General features: G+C 39.8%; 1 protein-coding gene and 1 long non-coding RNA gene across 2 annotated transcripts in view; one reads left to right on the plus strand and one right to left on the minus strand.

The window, feature by feature from the left end:
* Positions 1 to 15,527, minus strand: part of LOC132213314 (uncharacterized) — a 69,608-nt gene that overhangs the window by 16,050 nt on the left and 38,031 nt on the right. Inside the window, exon 2 of the long non-coding RNA XR_009447946.1 lies at positions 13,866 to 13,927. This is a non-coding gene — a long non-coding RNA (uncharacterized LOC132213314). The remainder of the gene's footprint in view (positions 1 to 13,865; positions 13,928 to 15,527) is intronic.
* Positions 7,992 to 13,980, plus strand: TMEM17 (transmembrane protein 17). The gene is made up of 4 exons (XM_059659673.1): positions 7,992 to 8,418; positions 11,836 to 11,939; positions 12,101 to 12,214; positions 13,702 to 13,980. Exons 1-4 carry the CDS (start codon positions 8,319 to 8,321, stop codon positions 13,978 to 13,980), a joined length of 597 nt encoding a protein of 198 aa, XP_059515656.1. The 5' UTR covers positions 7,992 to 8,318.

Raw genomic sequence — 15,527 nt, forward strand, 5'->3', positions numbered from 1 at the left:
CTAATTTAGAAATGATGGGTGGATTTTAATAACTTCTATTTTATTCATAATTTAAAGATTAGATATTAGAACAGGAGCCACTTAACATCACTGCCAACAAGATTAATCTTTTTTTTTTTATTGCTTAAAGTATTACAAAGGGTATTACATATGTATCCATTTTATCCCCCCGCCCTAGACAGTCCCCTAGCCTCCCCTATCACCCAGTGTCTTATGTCCATTGGTTATGCTTATATGCATGCATACAAGTCCTTTAGTTGATCTCTTACCCCCCTACCTCCTGCCCCCCAACAAGATTAATCTTTAATATAAATCCCTTTAGGCATGATTTTTCTCCCCATATAACTATACAATCTTGGGATTGGGTGGGATGGAGGGAGGGTAGAGGGTTAAGTACTCCACTCTTTGCACCCTTTCCTCTCCTTTCTGGTGCTTCTCTTCTGATGTTAGGGCAGGAGGAGGAATGGGGAAGTAGATATCTTGCATGGTTCCCTTTCGGAAGATTGTAATTTTCTTTCTTTAGGGTGCTGCTTCTCTAGTTAACCCTGTCAGATTTTTGATGCTCTGTATACAGAAGCGACTCCAAGTTCTGGCTCCCTCATTGGTGAGGGTTCTTTTTTAAAAAAATATATTTTATTGATTTTTTACAGAGAGGAAGGGAGAAGGATAGAGAGTTAGAAACATTGATGAGAGAAACACCGATCAGCTGCCTCCTGCACACCTCCTACTGGGGATGTGCCCGCAACCAAGATACATGCCCTTGGCCGGAATCGAACCTGGGACCTTTCAGTCTGCAGGCCAACGCTCTATCCACTGAGCCAAACCAGTCAGGGCTGGTTAGGGTTCTTGAGGTGCCTCCCTGCTGCCCAGTTCCTGGAGGCATATCTTGCAGCTACTTGACCTCTTCCACAAGGGGTCAGCTGACAGTCTCTCTTGGGGGGTGCAATGTGAGCTACTGTGGTGCTCTTTCCCTCATCTAGGCATTTGGATATGACTTTGGTATGATGTTTGGTATTTCTCTCTGCTGGCCCCTTTCCTTGTCCTGGAATACAGAGCACTCTGCTGGTCCAGGATAAAGAAGAGATGTGACAATAACCAGTCTCCAAACTAGTAGAGGGGGAAGACTGAGCATCTCTCAACTTCATGAACAATTCTCTTAAGGGCTCTTTGAGAGGAAAAGGTATCTTCCATCTCCTCCTCTACAGTGAGAATGGGTGAAGGGAGACATTAGAGCATCCTAATGAGTACTTTGCTTCACAAAAAGCTAACCCCCTCTCTATTCACCCTCCCCTTATATTTCAGGGAATAGGGATGGGGTAGTTTGGGACTGTTTGGTGGTAGGGCTGTTTCCCTGTGTACTAGTCCCCCCTTATCCGTGGAGAATATGTTCCAAAACCCCAATGGATGCCTCAAACTGCAGATAGTACCAAACCCCGTGTAGACTATGCTTTTTCCTATGCATATAAACCTATGATAAAGTTTAATTTATAAATTAAGCACAATAAAAGATTAATAATAATCCTATATAATAAAACCCTAATACGCAAATCGACTGGACTGCGGAACGACTGCTGGAATGACCGGTCACTATGAGACTGCTAGCTGACCCCTTGTAGAAGAGGTCAAGTACACTGACCACCAGGGAGCAGGTGCTCAATGCAGGAGCTGCCCCCAGCCTGCAGGCCCTGACCTGCGGCAGGGGGCGGGGCTGGCAAGCGGATGGCACCAGGCCAGCCAAGGCGGGTGCGAGCAGGGGCCCCAATCACCCTACCGGTCGCCCCACAGATCAGCCCTGATCACCAGCCATGCCTAGGGACCCTACCCCTGCACGAATTTTGTGGACTAGGCCTCTAGTAACTAATAATAAACCAGAACAATAATAACAATAGACTGTAATAAGAGTTATGTGAATGTGGTCTCTTTCCCAAATATCTTATTGTACTGTACCCTTCTTATAATGACATAAGATGATACAGTGCCAATGTGATTAGAGGAAGTGAGGTGAGTGGCATGGGATTATGATGTAACTTTAGCTACTATTGACATTCTAACAATCCATCAGAAGGAGGATCATCTGCTTTGGTGAACCTGGATCATCAAGTCATGACAAATGTTCATAGTTGGATGTGCAGGTACTATTTTGGGACCAAGGTTGACCTTGAGTAACTGAAACTGTTGAAAGTGAAAAGATGGATTAGGGGAGTGGGGTAGTAGGCTGGCTGACTACAGGGGGTTCCTGAACTTAAAATGCATGAGCTCATCACCTTCTGTGCATAGCTTTGTAGCTCAGCCGAGGTCCAGGACATCCCTGTTGACCTCCTATTATACTTGTTTCCAACCACCTAGAACTTCTGTTAATCTTCTCAGCATGTGTTGAAAAAAAAAAAAGAACAATTCTATATTGACTAAAAAATACAGTGGGAAAGGGAATGGGATGCGGGAATAATTGCAATGATTTTCTATTTTACAAAGCAAATTTACCTCCAAGAAAATTTGAAGAGTTGTGTTATTCATCTACATAAATATAATAATTCAAATTTACCTGAACTCTTTACTTGTGTGTACACCTTCCATTTTAATACCAAATTGTCTATCAGATTTCTACTCTTACAACTTTGATGTAATTGGGGATCAAAACGGAGTATGACTAAGCAATGTACAGTAAGCTACTGAAGACAATGCATACTATTTCTTCAAAGCACAGAACCACAATCCAAAACAAAAGGGTACAATGTATCAATATTTATGGGAAGGGGCAGGACAATATTTTACTATAGTCAATAAAATATAAAGATTAATTTTTTCCAGAAAGGAGAACAGAATTTATATTTTATATAGTGTAATATAAAAATATTATTAGTACGGTAATATTATTACTACTAAAAATGGAACTATTACTTATTTGCTTCTAACCAGTATAACAATTCACTTGACAGATCTGAGGTTTCCTTAAGCAGGTTTTTCTTTACCAATCTCCCTGGGCTTGCCATTCCCATCTCCCACATAGTTGGATGCATGCAGTAGCAGCTTGCTATAACAGATGAACACTGTGGTAGGCTAACACAAAGAAATGCCACAGAACCAAAAAACTATAATTAAATAGAATTTTAAAGGGGGAAACTTTTTCTAATAAAAATGCTTAGTGGGGATGTCTTTAAAGACTATATATTAAAGTCAGCCTTAAAATATCACTTAATATAGTAAGAAAAATTCTTTTCATGAGATTTGACTTTCTATGTAATCCATAGCCTGGTTCTTTTTTTATAAACCTTTGAATCTGTTGTGAATAGAATAGATTATACTAGAGATTCAAAAGGTTTTTTATTAGCCATCAACAACTTGAAGATTATTAGGTTACATTTCAGGTTATTTAGAATAAGATTTATTTAAATATGAAACTGATGTGGAATCATATCATATTAGAACTGCCTCAGAGTTCATTTTATGTCAATATATTGAATATCATGTTCACTTAAAAATATTGTTTGTAAACTCTTTATTAATATCAAGTAGAAAGAATTTATATCTTTATTATGCCAAGGAGTAATTTAAATAACTCCCCAAATCAGTTTCTTGTCACATAGTATAATACATTATTACCAGACAACGTTGCCTCTTGTCAAAGAGAAACAAACCATTGCACTAGGTTCAAAATTTTTGTGAAAAAAAATATTTAAGAAAGTAAACCATAAATGTAATTAAACCACATTGAAATTAAACAATTCTTGGGGAAGCAGCTATTATTGTGACCATCAACATTGCCATAAGAGTAAACAGTTTAACTTTATAGGGTTATTTACTAATCTTGCTGGGAATGATTCCCATCATTTTAAGAACAAAGACTCTGTACTTCTCTCTTTAGATTCAGAGTAATAGGTGTAGAAGATGGGAAACCCAAATTATATTAGTCTTTTGATTCCATGATAATGGGTTCCCTTCTCTGTTCTTCAGTAGTGAACTAATATGATTGTTGTCCATAAATATTGTAAGCATCAACTAACAATTTTTGGAAAGTTTTTTTTTTAGCCTTTTTGACCATTTGTGACATCAATAATGACAGGTTTCTTGGCCTGGCCGGTGAGGCTCAGTTGGATGGGCGTCATCCCATGCACCAAAAGGTTGGTGGTTCAATTCCCGATCAGGGCACATGCTAGGGTTGCAGGCTCTATCCCAAATAGGAGGCATGCAGGAGGCAACTGATGGCAGTTAATAGATGTTGCACACTCACATCGATATTTCTCTCTCTCCCTTTCCCTTCTTATCTCTCTAAAAACATCAATTAAAAATATATTTTTTTAAATCTTAAATAGTAATAATAATGGCAGGATTGTTTCCAAACCACAATTTTTCTCCCTCTAAACCAGCGGTTCTCAACCTGTGGGTCGCGACTCCTTTGGGGATTGAATGACCCTTTCACAGGGGTCACCTAAGACCATCGGAAAACACATATATAATTACATGTTGTTTTTGTGATTAATCACTATGCTTTAATTATGTTCAATTTGTAACAATGAAATTGGGGGTCACCACAACATGAGGAACTGTATTAAAGGGTCGCAGCATTAGGAAGGTTGAGAACCACTGCTCTAAACTCTAATATATTTTTGCACCATCATTATTTATTCCTCAATTTATTTTTAATATTTGTTCTGAATTATGACAGGCATGTGTAGTATAGGAAACTTGAATAATAAAAGGAAAAACTATAAATCTTATTTCAATGCTAAGAAAAAATATCTTTAAAATAATTCATTCAAGTTTTTTATAAATTTGGTTAATTGCCGGGGTCTAACCCCAGCAGGTCCAGGGGTCCCCAAAGGTGTGGACAGAGTCGGCGAAGAAGGAATGACATGGAGACAGCGTTCAGTTGATCAGCAGCCTAGCCAGGATCTCTAGCTAGGATCTCCAGCCAAGTTCTGTTCAGGATCTCCAGCGAAGTTCTGGTTAGGATCTCCAGTCAGGTTCTGTGGCCATGTTCCCTCGCTAGGTTCTCCAGCCAGGTTCTGTCCAGGTTCTCCAGCCAGGTTCAGTCACCAGGTTCTAGTCAGGTTCTCTTGCCAATTTCTGTAGTCAGGTTCAGTCCAGGATCTTTTGCCATGTTCTCTCCAGTGAAGTTCTTCTGTCTGTAGGTTCTGTGTAGGTTCTGTCTTCTTGGTTCTCTTCTAAGCTCTGTCTCTTTCTGTCTTGTTACATCTGTATTTATACCAGTTGATTCAATCCCATCAATCTCTATTCCAAAGGTTAGGGCGTTTCTTATCTCCATTCCAGGGAGTAAAGATTATGTAGCTTAAGCATGATTGTTCGTAGTTAAAGTGATTAATTACCCGCCTGGCCCTGGGTTAAGGGGTTTTATTCCCTCCCTAACTTCAGGGGAAAATCCCTACCTGGGGAAACAACCTTTCTCGGAGAGGTGACCTTGGTTAAAACACATAGTGCCAAGAAGGTGAGCAAACATATTAAGAAAAGTATGCCATATATGCCAGGTCCCTTGAAACAGCAAGCATGGACCGGCTCCTGGCAGTTAATATGGTTAATTGCATCTTCTGTCTTTACTAGAACAGCAATAGAGGTATTGCTTCACAGGTAAAGTTAAATTCAGAAAACTAAAAGCTGGCATGATTTCACCCCTCTATAGGTGTTTTTTCTTCATAAACATTATTTTAGTAGTAGATACATCAATGACAGAAAGCCTTATTTAATGATATAATCTTCACATCAACCATAACAGTAAATTATTATCATTCTCACTCTACAAAACAAAGGTCTGAAATCAATTGCATGGCTCATAGGTGGTAAAGTGAGAATGTTAGGGCGTTTGAACCTGCTCTCTCTACTTCCAAGGGCATCCTTTCCTCTATAGCCCAAACCCTCACCGTGAACATCATAATCTGCTTAATTAGGCCCTGTGGTCGAGCAAATGAAATGCTGCCCCACCTTTTCTTTTTTTTTTAACTAATACCAAAAATGTTGGAGTATCTTGATGTGTAAAACTTTGTTTTTATGATTATTTCCCCAAAATAGAGCCTTAAAATTTGGATTATTGCATTAGAAGTAGGAATATTTTTTAGGTAATTTGTATATATTATCTATTGCTTTCCTCAATAAGATTGTTCAAATTATAATTCAATGAGCAAAGCAAGAGGCTTCCTGCTTCACTGTGCCCTTTATAAAAATTTTGGTTATAAATAATAAAAAAAATCTTGGTTAATTTAATAGGTAAAAATGGATATTTTGTTGCTAAGTTTTAAGAAAATGTATTGCTACAATTCACTGTGTTTTAATATATCAATTCCCATTCTATAGCATGAACCTTGTATAAGGGCTTTCTAGTCCCTATTCTAGAAATGGGAAGATATGGGAGTGGTCTTTAGGCCTTTATTCATTCATAGTTATCCAGCTCCCACTCTAGGTCAGGCACTGTGCTAATGTTAAGGATATAAAGATGAAAGCCCATCTCTGACCTCACAGAGCTTGTGAACTAGCAAGAGAAACAGAGACACAAATAGACAATTATAGCACAGCGCGACTAGGACAGTGATCAAAGTAACACAGAGGAAGATGCTTTGAAAAACATGGAAGAGGGCACTTAAGCCATCTCAAAGGAGGTCCCGGAAGCCTTTTTGGAGATACTGAGGCCTGAGCTCCATCTTGAAGAGAAGTAGAGTTAGCCAGATTTGCCCTAACATATCCAACCAGAATAAACTGCTTCTTTATCTGTGTGTTTCTTTACTAAGTTGTATTACACTTATTTGTTTCCATGTCTCTTTTATTATGTAGGATGCGTTTTTTTTCTTTTGATTGTAAAAATACTGTTAACTGCACATGCATCAGAATGGATGGAGAGGATGGAAAATAGGAAGTGTTGGTGAAGGATGTGGAGCAATGGGAATGCTCATACATTGCTGCAAGGAGTAGAAATTGGTGCAACCACTTTGGAAAACTTTTGGGTCATATCTTCTTAAGCCAGCAATTCCACTCCTAGGAATAAACTCAAACACAAGTACATGCAAATGTTTACGAAGAGGCATACTTTTACCAAAAGTGGCACTATTTATAATAGTTCTAAACTAGAAAATACACAGATGCTCATCAACAGTAGGATGGATAAACTTAATGAGTTAGGGTCTCACACAGCAAGAAAAATGACTCTACACACTATATTAAGGAATTTCATAAAAACAATTTTGATTACTATAGAGCTAGATTTTTTTAAAGCACTTACTGTATGATTACTTTTATGTAAAGCATAAAAATAGGCAAAAAACTGCTGTTAGAGGTCAGGAAAGGTCAGAAGTGGGGGTTTAGTGACTAAGGGGACAGGAAGGGGGAGCTTCTGGATGTGCAGGTAGGGTTTCATTTCTTGATCTGGGTGCTGCCTACCCTGTAAATTCAGTTTTTGCCCTTTTCTGCATGTATATTAGATGCTTGAATAACACTGGGTTTAGGGGTACTGACCTGCCACCATATAACTTGTCAGCCCTTCTCATACATGGATTCCCAAACACAGATTGAAAAGTATATTAGACTTAACTAGGGTTTTTAAAAATAATAATAATAATAATAATAATAATAATAATAATAACATTACATCTTATTTGAGAGGAAGCTGAAACATACAAGAATGTTTTGAAAAATTTCAATTACCCAAAACCCACTTGTGCTACCTCCTCCCCTTCTGCCCCCCACATATTCACACACACATTTTGCTAAATTAGGCTCATTTCTATTTAGTTTTACTTCTGTTATTTTTACTTGAAATTAATCCTTATCAAATATTCATTGCAAGCATGTTTTTTCAAGCTGCAGCAATGTATTCCATCAAATGTGTATGTATGTGTAATGTATGTGTATATACATAGTGTATATACATATATTCATACATAGTGAATATATATACACTTTTCTAGGAACACTTACTATTATATATGATTAGAATATTATATATTACACATAGGTAGTCCTAGAACAGGAGCTACTGGGTCATGAACATTTTGTAAGCTCTGCATTCCTTCTCTACTTCCTTCCAGAAAGGTTGCATCTCCTAGCAAGGCGTGAGGGATCCTTCTATCACAATCCAAACCCAGGTCATTTATTATTATTTCTACTTGTTTCTAAGATATTGGGGCTTACAACAGGACGAAGGAATCTGCCCTATTGCATCCGGCCAAGGCTCTCAGCAGGAACCGGCTTTTCCCCAAACCCTCCCTCCCTTCCAGGCCCCAAGCGGGCTGCGTAGTGCGGCTGCGCGCCTGAGCCCCGGCGCCCCCGGTTGCCTTGGGAACCGTACGCCCAGCCGTGAGAGGTGCAGAAACCAGGCCATGGAGCTGCCAGAGCCGGTCCGCCAGCGGCTGGGAAACTTCAGTCGGACCATGTTCAGGGACTCCAACCGGACCGAGCCCGAGTACAGCGAAGGCCCGGGTGAGTGGCCGAGGCCCAAAGCCGGGCGTGTGGCCGCCGAGGACCAGCGGGTTTGGAGCGCGGATGTTGCCAGGACCCAAAATGGCGGTTTCGCCTTCAGCGGGTGCCGCAGTGCGGAGCGCCTTGGAGGAGAGGCCGGGCGAGAGCTGGGCTGGGACGTCTCCGGTCCCTGATGGCGCTGGTGCCAGGCTGATCGTGCCGAGGCCTGGCCCGCGAGTTCCCAGCAGGGCAGCTGAGGTGGAGCTGGCCTTCCTCACAGAAAAACATGAATGCAAGAAAGCCGCCTTCGCAGCACACGCCGGGTCCTGCGCCTGGCAGAGGCAGCCCTGGCTTTTTCAGCCTGGATGGCGGGAATCGCCCCTTCCCACTCTTCACACCCACCCCCACCCCGTAAAACATATTTTCCTTTACAACTTTCCTAGCAGAACAAGTACGTTCCACCACAAGGAGGTTTTCTGGCGGAAGAGATGGAAAGAAGTTTTTTTAATGAGTCGTTTTAAACCGCTATCCACTCCCGAGTGACAGTGGCCACACTAGCTAGGATCGCCTTCCCCTTCCCCTCCCCTGCCCTCCCCACCTTTCTCCTCCCCTTCCCTCCCCTGCCTTCCCTCCTGCCCTCCCCACCTTTCTCCTACCCTCCCCCCTCCCCTACCTTCCCCTCCTCGCCCCTCTCCTACACTCCCCTCCCCTCCCCTCCCCTCCCCTCCCTCCCCTATATATGACTCTTTCACCAAATCTGCTAACAAAATGCCATGATGCTATCTCATGCAACCTGACAACAATAACGAGATTTCCTCCAGTGTCCCCTTCTTAAATCATGATAGACAGCATACGTCTTTATCCCTGAACTCTGCAGGAAATAGGAATCTTTTCCTCTTTCTTGGTTTAGGAATTTTTAAAAGGGTCAGAGAAAAGTAAAGTCAGTTTCCATAGTTGCATTTTTCAACTTCATTACTTGCCTGTCCCCCCCTAATTTAGGATGTACAGCAGAAAACATAGTGTGAAAAATTAGGTTTTTACTTTTCTGATTTCTAAAGCTAAGGCTTAACAGGCTCTAGAATCTGATGATGCAAGGTATCGGGTCAGCAGACATTTTCTGTAAAGGGCTAGGTAGTAAATATTTTAGACTTGTAGTGGTAAATCTCTGTGACAGCTATAGATAATGGTAATTGGGTGGACATGGCAGTGTTCCAATAAAACTTTATTTGTGGATACCAAAATTTGAATTTCATAAGATTTTCAGTGTCAAAAAATATTATTCTTTCATTTTTTTCCCCTCAACCATTTAAAAATGTGAAAAAGCTCACTTGCTATACAAAACCAGGCAGCTGGCTGGTGGTTTGCCTATCCCTCATTTATATATGTTTTAATTTAAATTCTATTTACAGAACTCAACTTGTACTTTTGCAAAATTTAGTAAATTCATGTCTGTGCTTTCAACATTCATTTACATATTAACTTGATTTTCAGTTGCATGATTATAAGTTTGATCTGCTGAAATACAGAAATAGCACAACTCTTAAAATGTTATTGTGCAAAAATGTTTAACAAAAACTTCTTTGCAAAATTTGACTACAGTTTCTGCTCTAAAGATATTAAAATTTTCAGCCTAACTAATTTATCATTATTTTTCCACATTTTCTTTGTGGATCTGGAGGTTTATTTGTACTGTAATTACAAGTGTATATCATTACCATGTCCATAGCTGACCAAGAGGTGCATTATTATTATGAAAAAAATCCTAGGATGGTGAGTTGCCTTCAGATTTAACAGATTTTAAGAATTCATCCCTTTATCGGTGGTAAATTAATAAATAGGTGCAAGCAAAGTACATCTTAATAATGATTTTAAAAAGTAGATCAACCCAGCTGGTGCTGCTCAGTGGTTAAGGGTCGACCCATACACCAAGAAGTCACCAGTTCGATTCCTGGTCAGGGTACATCCCTAGATCCCCAGTAGGGAGCATGGAGGAGGCAGCCAATTGATGTTTCTCTATCTCTCTCCCTCCCTTCCTCTCTCTAAAATCAATTTAAGAAAAACAAGCATATTTAAAAAGTAGATCATAATCAGGTATATTCTTGGAGCTAAAGAACACCTTGCTGTGAGACCATGATTATTCCTTATATTTTAAAATTTTTATTAAATGACAGATATAAAATACTGGATTGTGGAAAAAAAGAAAACAATCTGTTTCTAAGAAATTTATTTTAGAGCCTTTGTAAATTCTTACATTTAGAGCAATTGATTTCTAAATATGTGTCTGTTCCTGTTAGTAAATTTAGGATGCAAATGTAGGGCTCAGTTTTTAAAAAATTCTTAATTTAGGACCCTTCTCCCTTACACAAAAGCAAAATATTATGTAATCAGCCTTATATAAATGAAACTCATGAACTACAAATAGCTACACTGACAATGTCCTTATGACAATGTTTTCATAATTCATTCTGCTTATGTGTATTTGATATTTACCAGTTTAAAGTAAGATGCTAGGTTCTCTGGGGATCTCAAAAGTGGGTAGAATGTGGTCTGTGTTTACATTGAGGCTGTACATCAGTGAAAGAAAAGGAACGGGAACATTTATTGAGTGCCTCCTAAGGGCCAGGCCTGGTGCTAGAGTGAAATAATTTATATTCTCCCTCATCCTCACAAGCAATCTGTGAGATAACTTTAATGTTACCATTTTTCAGATGAAGAAATTGACAGTCAAAGAGGTCAAATAACTTAGCTCAAGTCTGGCAGCCAGAGTTACTGGGGAGTCTGGGGAATTCGGGGTTTACTTGGACTCCAAAGCTCACAGTCTCTTCAGTACACCAGACTCTTACGTGAGGGAAGTATGGTTGTTTGCTAACACTCCTGTACACAGGTTAGAGTGAGAAATACCTACAAAGGAACAAGGCATCTACTGGAGTTGGGGAATATAATCAAGAAAAAAAAATTATGGAAAAGTGGCATTTAATTGGGTATTAATGAATGGGTGGGATTAGGGTATGCTGAAAAGGGGTGTGTCTAATTATAATTTGGGGAGATGCTTTTTTGTATATTTGTGAGAGAGTAGTTTTATGTATTTTATGAGCTCTTTACATAGAACTCTACAAAGTTGGTAATAATAATTATTGTGTCTCAGTAGGATTTATATTGATAGTCTACATTTAGTCTATACCAATAGTGTGCAAAAAGCAGACTGTAATGGCAAAATGTTAAAGTAATTGAAAAAATTGAAACAAACCCCCAAGTAACCAATATATGAACTAAATAATATGATGGTGAATATTTCCTTGTACTGGCAATGATTATAAAGATGCTTAACATTTGTAGTTTTGTTGAGCCAATATGATAGTTATTCTAAGGAACTAAAGGATTTATAGGGCATAAACCAGGAATAAGAGTTTGTCCCTTTTCTCCCTGTTTCTATTGTAGATAATGAAGTGGTTTCCAGTTTAGCATTGCAGATGTCACTTTATTTTAATGCTTACTTTTTCCCACTTTGGTGGGTGTGCAGCATTATGATGCTTCAAATAAAAGTAAGTCTAAACTTTAATACTTCTGCTAAGGTCTCTTCTGCTCATCCCTTGGCATTGTTACATTGCCAATAAAATCCAAGTTCTTAATATTTTATTTCTATCTCAGGTCATTTTTATTATATGTGAGATGTTACAAACATGTTTATTTTTGTTTTCTTTAGTATCCAATTTTGCCTGATTACTACAAATTCATTGTGGTCACTGTCATCATCCTCATAACCTTAATTGAAGCTATCAGGCTGTATCTGGGCTACATGGGTAACCTCCAGGAAAAGGTAGGCTCTCCTTTCCTTCCTTTCAGTGCTACACGTAAATGCAATGAGGTTTCCATAGCAAGGAAAGGGCAGTGCACTGTGGTGGAAGGAACGAAGGCCTATAGTTAAGGCCTGGTTCCAAGGTTACTTCTTTTGTCACTGTGGTCTGTTTACTTAATCTCATTAGCCTTGGTTTCTTCATATGTAAAATGGGGAAAATAAATAAATAAATAAAAATAAAATGGGGAAAATATTTACTTCACAAGTTGGTTGGAATTAAATGAAATCCTTATATAATAAAAGGCTAATATGCAAATTGTCCCCTAGACCGGGAGTTTGACCAGGGGGCGGGGCCGGCCTGCCAACCCCCTGTGACCCCTTCCCCCAGCTGACACTGTCCCTGATCAGCGCCCCCCCTCCACCGCCTGCCCTGATCAGGGGCTGGCCCACGATCGGGGCAATTGGGCCAGGCCAGCTGGGGGAAGGGACGCACACAGGAGGTTGACAGGCCGGCTGGACCCCACCTGTGCACGAATTCATGCACTGGGCCTCTAGTAATTTTATAAAGTACCTGAATTTAGTAAGCACTTAAGAATTGATCATTTTCCCTCTTCTCACCAGTCTTGAAAATACTCAGTCAATTAAACATGTTCATTTGGATCCTGAATAAGAAAGTGGGGGCCCTGGCCAGAGTGGCTCAGTTGGTTAGAGTGTCATCCCGTGCACCAAAAAGTTGTGGGTTCAATTCCTGGTGAGGACACATACCTAGGTTGTGGGTTTAATCCCTGGTTGGAAACCGATTGATGTTTCTCACTCACATCATTGTTTCTCTCTCTCTCTCTCTCTCTCTCTCTCTCTCTCTCTCTCTCTCTCTCTCTTTCTCTCTCTCGCTTATTCTCCCTCTAAAAATCAATAAAAACATATCCTCAGGTGAGGATTAAAAAGAAAATGAGGAGAAATTATAAACTCATTTCCTATGCTGGGCACATGTTTTCTGAATCATCAAGCTACCTAAGCATTTACAGGTAGTGACCAGAGCTTGAGGATAATGCCTAAATATTCCTAAGGTTTTCTAAAAGACCCTTCATAATTCGGTCCCACCCAGCCTATCTCACTGTGTTTCTTGCTATTTCCTAAACTAAACATCTATTCCAGGCTGACATATTGATTCTCAGTCATGCTCATCCCACATCTTTAATTACCTTCTTGCCTCTTCCTCCTTCTACCCAGCTTTAAAAGCCTACATCCTGAATTCTTTCACCTACTCTGATCATTCTCTTATCTTCTTATAGCATTTAGTCTATATTTCTAAGTGACACATTTAATTATTCATTAAGGTGTAGTATTTTAGGGTTGTCACATAAATTAGTTTTCTCTTCTAATCTAGACTATAAGTTCTCTGAGGATAGGTTCACAGTAGTGCTAAGTATATACTAAATTTTGTTTATCTGTATAAACCAAAGAGTATACTTTACTGATCTGATTACTTTCAATGTGTGTCATTTCAGGTTCCTGAACTAGCTGGCTTTTGGCTTTTGAGCCTCCTATTGCAGTTGCCTTTAATTCTTTTCTTGCTCTTTAATGAAGGCCTAACAAGTCTGCCCTTGGAAAAAGCGATACACATTGTCTTCACTATGTTCCTTACTTTCCAAGTTGTTTCAGCATTTCTTACCTTGAGGAAAATGGTAAATCAGTTGGCAACTCGTTTCCACCTCCAAGACTTTGACCGGCTCTCTGCGAATAGAGGAGGCATGAGAACAATGAGATCCTGTTTAGAAGAGATTTGACCTCGTGCTGTGTAGTGAAAATCTGAAAGCTCATTCTAGGAGACTACGAGTTAGGAAAACATCAGAGATGTAGCATGAGAAAAAGGACAGAGTGAGTGTTTGGAATTGTATACTCTTCAAGCTTGGAAAGTCCAAGTGATAACCGGGAACGGTGAGCCGAGGTGTGAGCCAAGGTGTTTTCCCGGGGTCGTGTCTTTCAACGCCCAAGAATGAGCTCTGTGGGCCAGAAGATTAGCAAAAGTGTGGGACATTTATTACAAGCAGATCAGACTCCCCGCAAGCGGAGGGGGAACCAATAGTGGGCTGCCCGTTAAAGCCTTGTAGTCCAGGGGAATATATTTGCTACAAGCCTGCTCTACGTCTACCTGTGTCGTCACCTGATGGATTCCCTCAGCAGTTTGTGCCCAGCAGTGGGCCTGAACTTTCCCCGTTTCTGTGCTCTTTCTCTGTTCCTGTGCTGAATTTTTTCTGTTTCTATGGGTTCGTACACCTTGTGACTGCAGGCCCTCCCTTGTTTTCCCATGCCTCCCGCTTTGAGTCCAGAAACATTTTATTATTTCTGCTTGGTTGGGTCCTGTGGTTAGGCTGCTCAAACTGCCAAGTCTGCCCCTGCCTGTGTTCCACCGGCCTTTGTTTCCCCTGGACCCCTGCCCTATTTGTCTGTGTTTCAAGTTAACCCTCTCACAAGGTTGGGGCAGTAGCAGACTCTACAGTATAAAAGCAGTAAGTCAACCCTAAATCCTAGATGATGTCCACCTGATGCCAAATATCTTAATTTTGTTGTTGTTGGCTTTCTCAGGTGTGTAGACTTCAGTGTTGGTGGTCACAGTTTACCAGCTTTACTGTAATATTTCTAGTTAGTATCTTTAACATTTCTAGTTAGAAATGTGTATATTTCTTTTAAACTTGTTTTTTTTTTCATCTTTATTGTTGAGAGTATTACAGATGTCCCCCTTTTTATCCCCCATTGCCTCCCTACACCCAGTTCCCGCCCCACCCCTGGCCTTCACCACCCTATTAATCTGTGTACATACGTAGTAATGTATATATGCATATAGAGTCTTTGGTTAATCTCCTCCCACCCACCCCCTTCCCTCTGAGATGCCTCAGCTATCCATATCTTGGCAGTTCATCTGGAGCATGTGGAAATCCTTAGCAATATTCTGGCATGTTAGACTATATTTGTAAACCAAGACACATTTTCATGTCTGCTAGGGTTAAATTATAACCTAATTTCAGCTGCTATCATGAGGTTAAGAAGAAAACAAATGGATTATCATGGTATTTAGGAAATATTTTTATAATAAAATTGTAACTTTCATAAAACCATGTCAGTATTTATGGTGGTGGTGGTGTTCTAAATGTCTTTAACAATAGATTATAAAATATTTATAATAAATCATGCTTGCCTTGTACAGTTCTTTTGGGCGTGGTTTTATTTTTATACAGAGTTGCAAAGGATGGAAGGAGAAAAAATAGATAGTAGAGAGCTTCTATGTAGTAGGCACTATACTAAGCACATTAATCCTTGTGATCTCATCTACTAA

Source organism: Myotis daubentonii, chromosome 12 (assembly GCF_963259705.1).
Source record: "Myotis daubentonii chromosome 12, mMyoDau2.1, whole genome shotgun sequence".
In the NCBI taxonomy this organism is placed as follows: domain Eukaryota; kingdom Metazoa; phylum Chordata; class Mammalia; order Chiroptera; family Vespertilionidae; genus Myotis; species Myotis daubentonii.

What these genes read in the sequence shown, in the direction of transcription:
- TMEM17 (XM_059659673.1), top strand. Translation starts at nt 8,319, where the DNA reads ATGGAGCTGCCAGAGCCGGTCCGCCAGCGGCTGGGAAACTTCAGTCGG. An exon ending in CGAGTACAGCGAAGGCCCGG is followed by an intron (nt 8,419 to 11,835) that starts GTGAGTGGCCGA and finishes TTTCTATTGTAG; the next exon opens with ATAATGAAGTGGTTTCCAGT. An exon ending in TTATGATGCTTCAAATAAAA is followed by an intron (nt 11,940 to 12,100) that starts GTAAGTCTAAAC and finishes TGTTTTCTTTAG; the next exon opens with TATCCAATTTTGCCTGATTA.